General features: G+C 41.9%; 1 protein-coding gene across 1 annotated transcript; it reads right to left on the bottom strand.

Moving 5' to 3' along the window:
• Nucleotides 1-6: 6 nt before the first annotated feature.
• LOC113405751 (stromelysin-1-like) lies at nt 7-7,353 on the bottom strand (the record flags this gene model as incomplete). The annotated part of the gene is made up of 8 exons (XM_026647000.1): nt 7,225-7,353; nt 5,706-5,950; nt 5,445-5,593; nt 4,298-4,423; nt 3,660-3,821; nt 3,316-3,472; nt 1,494-1,627; nt 7-17 (listed from the first exon to the last, which is right to left on the bottom strand). Coding segments are annotated over exons 1-8 (1,083 nt in total), but the record flags the coding sequence as incomplete, so codon positions are not given.
• Nucleotides 7,354-10,980: the final 3,627 nt, after the last annotated feature.

Raw genomic sequence — 10,980 nt, 5'->3', positions numbered from 1 at the left:
AACCCAGAATTCATTTCCTATCAAGAAAAGTTGTTGAAAACATTTTGCCAGGAACTTCTGTTGAGAATTATATTCCTGTGGCTACAGTAAACAATGGACCATCGCCTTCTGTTGTATTTTAAACACACCTGGCAAAATCCATCCCTCATGTAACTCTTCTGAATGCTAAGGATGAATTTGGGCTACTATTTTTAATTTAGACAAATAGTGCCATTTCACATTTCCTTGGATAGAGCTTGATTTGTTAGGGAAATTTAGCTTCGTTAACATTGTCAAGGCTGCTTCCCCACTTTGAACTTTAGGGTACAAATGTGGGGGCCTGCATGAAAACTTCTAAGCTTAACTACCAGCTTAGATCTGGTCCGCTGCCACCATTCCCAAAGCTAATTCCCTTCCGTGGGTAGCCTTGAGAGACTCTTCACCAATTCCCTGGTGAATACAGATCCAAACCCCTTGGATCTTAAAACAAGGAGAAATTAACCATCCCCCCTCCTTCCTCCCACCAACTCCTGGTGGATCAAGATCCAAACCCCTTGGATCTAAAATCAAGGAAAAATCAATCAGGTTCTTAAAAAGAAGGCTTTTAATTAAAGAAAAAGGTAAAAATCATCTCTGTAAAATCAGGATGGAAAATAACTTTACAGAGTAATCAAACTTGAAGAGCTCAGAGGACCCCCCTCTAGCCTTAGGTTCAAAGTACAGCAAACAGAGATAAACACTCTAGCAAAAGGTACATTTACAAGTTGAGAAAACAAAGATAAACTAACACGCCTTGCCCGGCTGTTTACTTACAAGTTTGAAATATGAGAGACTTGTTCAGAAAGATTTGGAGAGCCTGGATTGATGTCTGGTCCCTCTTAGTCCCAAGAGCGAACAACCCCCAAAACAAAGAGCACAAACAAAAGCCATCCCCCCACCAAGATTTGAAAGTATCTTGTCCCCTTATTGGTCCTTTGGGTCAGGTGTCAGCCAGGTTACCTGAGTTTCTTAACCCTTTACAGGTAAAAGGATTTTGGAGTCTCTGGCCAGGAGGGATTTTATAGTACTGTACACAGGAGAGCTGTTACCCTTCCCTTTATAGTTATGACAAACATTAATCAAATAAGTGACAGGCATTTTGATGCCAAGTGTGGTTTTTGTTAGCAATTTAATTGCAAAACAATACCAGTAAATTGGATTAGATCAGAGTTCATGTAATCCCATTAAAAGAGTACAAGGTTCAATTTCCTTAACTACACCTCTACCCCGATATAACGCAACCCGATATAACATGAATTCAGATATAACGCGGTAAAGCAGCGGTCCGGGGGGGCAGGACTGCACGCTCCGGCGGATCAAAGCAAGTTCGATATAACACGGTTTCACCTAAAACACGGTAAGATTTTTTTAACTCCCGAGGACAGCATTATATCGAGGTAGAGGTGTATTTTCAAAGCAGGTAAATTCCATTTGTGTCACATGTAAGAAGAACATGGAGAAATTCAGATGCTTACCTTTAAAAAGAAATGTCTCATCTCTGTCCGTAATTTCATAGGCAGCATCCAAGCCAGATGGCAGAGGTGACCAGAATGAAGATATTAAATTAAAGTCAACTTCTCTGCTTGTAGGGTGTTTGCGCCAGAAGTACCTGATCCAAATACAGTACAACTTGCTTATTAAATCATATCTTTATACATAACAATATGTGAGATTCTAACCATGGCAATAAGAGTTTACAACTTCTACAGCCCAGAGAGTATTGTATATTGGCACACATACAAATTCCATTGCTCCCAAATCATGTCTTCTATGCATTTACTTAGATTTTTGACTTTTGAATCACTTAGGGCTAAAACCTGCCTTTACCACTGAGGTTAGAGAGGGTTCCCTGGCATGGAACAAATGCAGTTCTGCTACACGAAAAGGAAATGGGACTCAGTTCTGCAGCACACCACTGAGAAAGGGAGGTGGTAGAGTTGGGTGAGACCAGAGGATTCCCCAAGATCTACTCCACATACTCGTGCTAGGCTCTGGGCTGAGGATTTTCCCCTGAGAGAGTTTATCGCTGGATAAATCTCTGGATTTCAGGGAAAGCAGATTTCACAATACTTATTTGCCTGCTCTCCTGCCATTAGTATATTTTGAATGTCAGAATACAATATTATAAACTCCTTTAGACTGTGAAGTCTTTAGGCGGAAGCAATCTACACCTTTCTGCAGCACTGAACAAATGATAAAATATAATGATGGTAATTGGTTTCATTATCCGAAATCATCGTTGCAAAGGATGTGCATGTAGACTTGGTATTTGGGATGGCAAATTTTCAAAGTTTAGAAGGCTGCAGTTAAAGATGGGTAAATGGCTAACTTCAGTGTCCCAAGTAATGGGTTCAGAGTCCAAAACTGAGTTCTCCTGAATTCTGAATGTTGGGACCTATTCTAATTTATCCCTGTCTTTTAAGGCACCCTTTCTAATTCTCTCTCTGTCTTCTCTGCATCCCATCCCTCTTCCTCTCCCTCCCTTTTCTTAAGGGAACCAGATTTGTCTCTTTACCCACCAATACTTACCTCTATCCTTTTACTACCATACCATATCCCAGGTCTCACTAAGACCTCCTTTTATCCCACTTTCCTCTTTTTGGGTCCTCAGAACCCACAATCTATTCTCTTTAAGCCCTTGAGAGCACCCGAGTATTAGTGATTTTCCGTGGAGGAATGCTTCAGCTTGGCACACTTACTGCTCATCTCTGGTCAGTTGTTTTAATCAATGAATTGTCCTGGGAATACTGCAGAACCCAAGTACCCAAGTAAAACTTGCCAGTGTTAGATGTCATGATAGAGTCCAGCATATAGAGGTCACAATGAAGAAGTCAGAATTTGTCAACAGTTACCACAATCTTATCTAAATTTGACAAGTTTTCTCCTATGATTAGACTGGGAAATAAGTCTGGCAAGTGTGTGTTGCTGTTATTATTATTATTATTAGGGTTTATCATTTGCATTGTGGTAGTACCAAGGACCCCAGCTATGTATCCTGTTGTGCTAGGTACTGCATAAATAACCAGAACAGAAAGATGGCCCCTGACCCAAAGAGCTTACAGTCTAAGGAAATATCCCTTAATGATCACTTCTGTGCAGGTAAGTAGGAGGTCTGTTGGCACTTGGGAAGAAAGATTGGTGATATTTATCTGAACCTTTTTTGAACATAATAAAAGGTATTGGTTTGACTAACATGCTGGACAAAATTTGGAATGTTTCTTATTTTTCCAAACTATTGTGCCATCAAAGGAAGATTTAAGCAAAAGATATGATGTTGCTTTAAGACAGTCAGCTTACTTGTCTTTAAAGAACATTATTTCTCCACGGAAAGTGGTGACAGCATCGAAAGTCAGATTAGGGCCACAAGTGTTTGGTGGTAGCGGTTCTGTTGGCTCCAGGGGTTCTATGGAGACAGTAGATTCTGTTGGATCTTCAGGGGGGTTAGATGAAGGTCCTAGGGAAAACAGTTTAGAGAAGAAATTAAAACTAGGATTTGATATTATAAAATTCAGATAACTTCAGTGGATCTGTCATTTTTATTCAAGCTATAGTTAATATAACCATTCAACATGGATTTCATTAAAAGTTATTTGAACTTGTTAGAGGCCATAAACATTGAGCGATTAATAATGTTTGATTACCATAGAGGTATTGAATGCCATTAATATCATCCTGATGAAGACGGAAAGTCTTGGAATCAAAGTGTCTATAAACTGGGTACATCAGTGAATCAGGGTGTCTAGAATGGAAGAGTCCCAGTGAATGGCCAAACTCATGCGCAGCCACGAAAAACAAGTTGGAACCTAAAAACAGCAAACAAAATGTATAAAAGAAAGGTAAGTCTTTTCATGTTCTTGCCCATCAATGTGAAATACAAGCCACCCAATTGCACTCAATACAACAGAGGTTTTTAGTGCTTATAGTAAACTCAGATGTAGTTGAAATAAAACTAAGTACAATGAAAATACATTGAAGCGCATCAAAAGTGCAAAGGTGCAGTGCTTGTAGGCCTGATCCAGCACCCAACAACTCCAGCAGAGATCAATGTGGGTGCAGGAGTCCAGATGTTGTGATGCCTTTGGAAAACTGGGGCCTGAGGAAGCTAATTATGTGGGATGGGTTTTCAAAAGTGCTAAAATCCTGTTGGTTTTTCAACAATTCTGAAAATCAGCCACTCACTTAGGTATCTAACTATGGATTTAGGAGTCAAAATTTAGGTGCCTCGTTTTGAAAATCCTACCGAGCCCAGGTATGAAATATTAAGAGTTGGTTTACATACCCTGTGAGCCTTTGGTCCAGTCTTCATCCTCATCAAAGTGAGCATCTCCACCAATACCATTGCCAGGTGCATAGGCATGAGCAACCGTCCCACCAGGACCATCAAAGGGATTGAAATCGTTGTGAACTAAGAATGGAATAAGGTGCAATAGAACTCTTTGTGCGTTTGCAACACTCCAAAATCCTCTGACATGCAATTTGGACAACCCCATTATTTGTCAATTTTTACTGAAAAGCGGAAAGTTTTGACTTTCTAGTAGATCTGCAGACACTAAACAATTGGAAGTGAAACAAAAATCTGTCAAAATGGAAGAGATCATGAAGCAGTCCTTACTGGGAATTGAGTAAGGATTGGAGATGGGCATGAATGCAGGTACAATGGCTTGGTGGGAGGAGAAATGCAAAGGAAAGGAAGGTAAATAAAAATAATGACGAGCTGTTGTACAACTTGTATTTATATAGTCGAACCACAAGACAAGCATGTGAGAAACCAAAATAATCATATGACCTTTTATTGTTCCCTCCACCATCCTCCACTACTTTCTGTTCTCTTTACTCACTGCATCATGTCTAATTATGATCCTGCTACCTTCTATGCACATAGAAGAGAGCTTTGGTGGGAGAAATCTCCCTGAGGATCCACCCACATCATCCCAGTTGGGGGTGGAGTTTGCCCTCCTCCACCACGGAAAAGCCTCCGAGGGGGAGCCAGCCCCAAGCACAGAGCTCTGTGGCCCTTATTTAGCAAAGCACTTTAACCTGTGCTTACCTTTAAGCATGTCAGTAGTCCCAATGACATACATGGAACTACAGTCATGAGTAAAGCTATGAGTAAGACCCACAAGCCCTGATTCTGTGCAGATGTCTGCCCAGGCTGAACATTATACACTATGCACAATCCCGTTGAACTACACACAGTGTGTAAAGTTATGTACAGCTATAAATCTTTGCAATATCAGGGCCTTAGATTGTAAACACTTTCGGGCGGGGACTGTGTTTTTGTGTGTGATTGTATAATGCCTAGCACAATGGGATCCCCATCCTAATACAAATGATAATAATGAATAATAATTTCAGGAAAAATAATTCACAGACCTCTGGCTGGTAATATTTACAATGATTATATACAGATAGATAGATATATTTACCTCTGGCTGCAAAGGAGATCAATATATCTGCATCACCTCTGTCAACCCGGGTAAATGTCAATGGGATCACATTGCTCCAGACTGTAAAAGCTTTCTTGATGGCTGCATCTACATCAACTTGGGCCATATCTGGTGTGTAGTTCAAAATCCTTTCAAATATAATATAGAGAAACAGCTGAGTTCTTTACAATATTGATCATCTACTTGGAGCAACTTGTTTCCCTTTAATTCAAGAAAACCCCTCTACTACTGCATAGTTACCTGTATGTTAGAGTTCTTTTCCCCCATTTTGGTTGTCCTGCAAAGGTGGAGAAATCAGCAACATCAGGGACTCCACACCGGGGTTTCTGCATCACCTCCAGAGTGTTAGAATCCAATTTCCCAGTCACCTCCAATCCGATGAATTCTTGCATTTCTTTGATTTTGTTGACTATGGGACTATCGCTTTTCCATCTAAAAACAGGCTTCCCATCTGTCTTAAAGCTGTAGTAATTTTCCAGGTACTTCTGATGAAACAGATATATATTAAGACACTAGGTTCTTTTTTAGATCTTGCAAAATAATATTAAATATTCTGACATGAGATCTACCCTGGGTTTCTGCTGCTTGTTCCCTTTGTGTTTCAGGAACTCACCTTGTTTAGAAACTTTGTAAAACTGAAATTAGTTCCCATTTTCCATTTATATTAATACCTTGACATTATCTTGTTGTGTGATAATGTGGCTACAAGAGTTCTGCATGAATGTTTTGCAATTGTACAATAGGATTAATGCTCAGAACACATTCAGAATAAACATTTGCCCTGTAAATGGAACATTTTGTGACAAAACACCTTAGATTTACTATCTATTCCAGCACTCCATGCAGTATCTAAAGACAGACAATGACAGATGTTTGAAGAACATGATTGAAAGCATGATTTGCCAATAGCATTACATTTTATCATGTGTAATGATGCAGACAAAATGAAGATCCCGATCCTACAGCCACTTATGCATGAGAATATCTTTACTCCCCTGAGAAGCCCCAAGTGAGCCAAGAAGATTACTTATGAGAGAGGTAGCCATGTTAGTCTGGATCTGTAAAAAGCAACAGAGGGTCCTGTGGCACTTTTAAGACTAACAGACGTATTAGAGCATAAGCTTTCGTGGGTGAATGCCCACTTCGTCAGACACATGTCGTGGGCATTCACCCATGAAAGCTTATGCTCCAATACATCTGTTAGTCTTAAAGGTGCTACAGGACCCACTGTTGCTTAAGAAGATTACTTGTGTGTCAAGTTATTCACATGTTTAAATGTTTGCAGTATCAGACCCTAAACGGGTGCACTGTAATTTTAAATTGTTTCCCGCAAAATAATGTAAAACAAAATAATAATAAGATGCTTCCTGGCAAATGTCTACGGTTCATGATGACAGCGCTGAATTATTCTTCAGAAATATTGCCTCACTTTGAGCATTGCACATCCATTAAAACAGCACGCAAGGCAAGCACTTTCCAAGCTTTTGAAACCAAGAGCCCCCTTCAGGAAAATGAAACAAGTCCTATCCACCCTTCCACCCCACCATTTTAGAAGGGCAGCCTTGGGGAACCTTTCACGGCCAGTGTGTCACACCCCTCTAGGAGGGCATACTTCTATTCTTTGGGAAATGCTGAACCAGACTATTCACCCCATCAGCATGTATAGGGTCAGATCCTCAGCTGGTGTAAATCAGCATAGCTCCATTAACTTCAATTAACTCCAGCTCAGGATCTGGTCCTGTGTGTCTGCAATCATTACCTGAACAAGCTTCGTCTCTTCTTCCGCTTTCCTTTTTGGATCTATAGGAAAAGCACAAGATGCGGCCCATAGTAACAGCAGAAACGGAAGGTTCTTCATTCTTTTGCTTCTATGTCTGGTCTTTATGAAGATCTCAATCTCCGCCCGCTACATACAAGTCTCTCACATATCCCTGTTTATATAGAACTTGTGTGCTTCATAAAGTCAGGTGTAGCCTGACTCACAGTTTAGAACAGCCTCCAATTACCAACAGAAGATATGCAAACACTGGTTTAGGCATGAAAAGCTTGACAGATTTTCATCCCATCCCACTCCGCCCCTTTGCAAATTTTGCAATCGGGCAATATGATTAATGCTCAGGAAATAGCTTGATATTCCTTTCCTTTATAAACTCACTGTTTCTTCAGGTAAGAAAAATGTTATTTTAGCTACTTAAAAAATCCAGCCTTGAGCCTCAGAACATTTATGAATGTCCTTAATTTTAAGCATCTGAACAGTCCCATTAACTTGAAACCTGTCAGGTGCTCAAAGGTAAGCACAGATATAAGTCTTTGCAGAATTGTGGCCTCTAATAAGAAACAAAATGAAACCTTGGCAGGTTCCAGTTTTTTTGTAGACAACTGAAACAAGTGTCTTCTACGGTCACATGTATTTTGGGAGAAATCTCATTGTTAATGTAGTGCCATAATCTGCTCACTTTGCCCATTGGAATAGTCCTTGTGCTGTAAGACACTGAAAAAGCAGTGCTGATTATTTGCATCACGTCCAGGTTATCTTTAATAAGCTTCTTAGCTCTATTGGAACCACCCATGTCTCTCTCTGCCCATTGCTCCTGCCTGTACTACCAAGCAACAATCCCACGCAGCAATTACAACTTGAATCTCAGGCCTGGTTAAGGTAAACTGAATGCAGGAATTGGGGATGGGGTAAAGGACTGTTGCACCACCACCTTAATTTTGGAGACAGCGAAGGAACAGAACAATAAAAGCTAGAACAGTCCTTAGGAGCTGCTCTATCTTACACTGTGCTGAACATGGTACGGAGTAGCAGGAGTGCGCTGTGCTCTGACTATATCTCCTCCTTTAACATGTCCCCCCATAATCTACCACCACAACCCTGGTGCTCCCTTACACTGGGGGCTGTTAGCAGGGCGATATGGGAATGTCCTGCTGGCTCTATCCTAACAGAATCTCCCTTATGCCAGGGGTGATTCCCAAATGGCCAGTTCGGCCTGCTTTGTGGCCCTGGTATACCAGCAAAGCCAGAGTACTGAGCCACCACAGAGCCCCGAATCCGGGCCTAGCTCTTATGCTTTGGATAATATGTTCCCCGCTATTGTCAGGAAGCTTTCTCTCTGCTTCATATGGTGCATGCACCAATCAGCCTCAGCATCCTGGATATTGGGCATGAGGCCTTAGAAAGTCCCCTAAAATTCATAAGCTCAAATTCTTCACTAATGGTTTAACACCACCGTCTCCACCTCAGGGTGGAGAATTATCTTTTGTTTCATTCTCCACCACAAAGGGCACAGGCTGCCACAGGAAGTAGGCAGAGGGGCCTCCATCCAAAACATAGTGAGAGATGGCAATAGAGGAGATTTCTGAAAGGAGAGGTACATACATTACAGAGACATTTGCTGAATTATTTCCCTCTGGGACACATCAGTGGAAACCAGCAGAAAGCAGCCCCAGGAGATAGACATTATGATGAAGTCTTGAGTATCTGCTTTCTCCCCCTGGATGGTTGGTTGGTCGGTCTTGTTGAAACAGGACACAGGACAGAGATTCAGGAGGAAGCAGACACTTGGTCATGGGGCCTAAATTTTCCACACTCATCATTGTTTGCATTAGAGTGCCCATCCACAGAGGCACTGGGAAGGTTTTAGTGAGGTTGTTGTGGTACTTCAATTGGCAGGACTCAGCAATATTGTCAAATGTGCCCTGTTGCTAACTTTTGCCCTCTTATTCTGTTCCCTCTTTTCCCCCCATTTCTTGGTGCTGTCCATCACCCACTAAAATCATTCACTTTTCTTAGTATATCATCCCATATAGAAACTTTCATAGCCACAGAGATGTTTTTTGAGGCCTTGCCCATGAAGCGATCGAACCTAGAAGTGACCTCCATAATGAGAATTTCTTGTTCTTCCACAGAGATTTGACTTGCTGATTGCTACACTCTCCTGTCTCAAAGCCTCTTTCTCAGGAATGTCTCATAAAATTGTCTGGCCCTTGCTATGCCAGGGTCGATACCCCCACCAGCAGCATTCCCTTGGCCAGAGCCCCTAGTAACAGCACCAGAAGAAGACGACATCCTCCCGTGGGCACAATGATGAGTAGAAGTCTCAAAATTTGACCCTTTTCAACTGTGTCCATGCATGCAAGTTGCCAATCAGCATATGTAAATGCTACTTTAAATTGTACAAATACCAACCTGAAAGGCAGAAGATAAGAGTGGGGGTCTCACACGGCTTGCCTGTGGGGTAATGAGTACGGTTTGTTCTGAAAATGCTTCACACACCCAGCCCTGTTCTGGCCACAGTGTACTCTGGCAACAGTGTGGGAGCCACAGGCTAAAGTACAAGAGTGAGGACCCACACACGAGGAACTTTTGATCTGTAAAACTGCAGCTCTGGCTGTGCCCCTGATGAGTGGCGTCTAACAGAGAGATGTTTACATCTCCCGCCTGTCTGCGTAGTTTACTGCCAAGCCCTGAGGCTAGTATGTGTAAATATGGAGCCATATGTATGTATTATGTTGCTGAGAATGCCAGCTGCAGAGGGAGAGGCATGTACCCCTCTTCTGACAGCTGCATAATGACAGCTCGTATGAATGAGATAGTCTTTGTTTAATGGCAGGGCTTGCTGTCTTGCTTGTGCCTTTTGTGTGGCTCCTGGTGGATCTCCCTTCCTTTCCAGCCTAGAGTGTGTGTTCTTCCCAGAAGCCTAATCTGCCATAATTTCCTCTACGACATTAAGGATACTGGATCCACTAACATCCCTTCATGCAGGAATCACTTCCAGGTCAGACTTGATTCATTTGAAAATCTCCATGTATGTGTGTCTATCTAGAGAAGGGACTAAACCCTGCCAGGCCGGGCAATGATGGAGCTGAATTTCCAAATCCTTTGAAAATTCATCTCCTATTCAGGCCACGTGAGAGCATTCTTTTCTCCAGCAGGTATGTCCACATGGCACCTCCTCTGAAAATTGCCTGCGAGGAGCATTATAACTTTTGTTTCTCTTTCCTATGAAGTAACTCAGACTGGCCACTGCTGCATACTGGACTAGACTGAACAATGATCTTATTGTTTATGGAAAATATCGACTGTGTATATGCATTTGTTACAGTAATAAGCAATGAGATACATTCATAGAATCATAGAATCGTAGAAGATTAAGGTTGGAAGAGACCTCAGGATGTCATCTAGTCCAATCTCCTGCTCAAAGCAGGACCAACCCCAACTAAATCATCCCAGCCAAGGCTTTGTCAAGCAGGGCCTTAAAAACCTCTAAGGATGGAGATTCCACCACCTCCCTAGGTAACCCATTCCAGTGCTTCACCACCCTCCTAGTGAAATAGTGTTTCCTAATTTCCAACCTAGACCTGCAACTTGAGACAATTGCTTCTTGTTCTGCCATCTGCCACCACTGAGAACAGCCGAGCTCCATCCTCTTTGGAACCCCCCTTCAGGTAGTTGAAGGCTGCTATCAAATCCCCCCTCACTCTTCTCTTCTGAAGACTAAACAAGCCCAATTCC

This window comes from Terrapene carolina, unplaced genomic scaffold (genome assembly GCF_002925995.2).
Source record: "Terrapene carolina triunguis isolate 2854851 unplaced genomic scaffold, T_m_triunguis-2.0 Scaffold50591, whole genome shotgun sequence".
Lineage (NCBI taxonomy): Eukaryota > Metazoa > Chordata > Testudines > Emydidae > Terrapene > Terrapene triunguis.
Note: the sequence above shows the minus strand (reverse complement) of the source record. Positions and strands in the feature narration are given on the sequence as shown.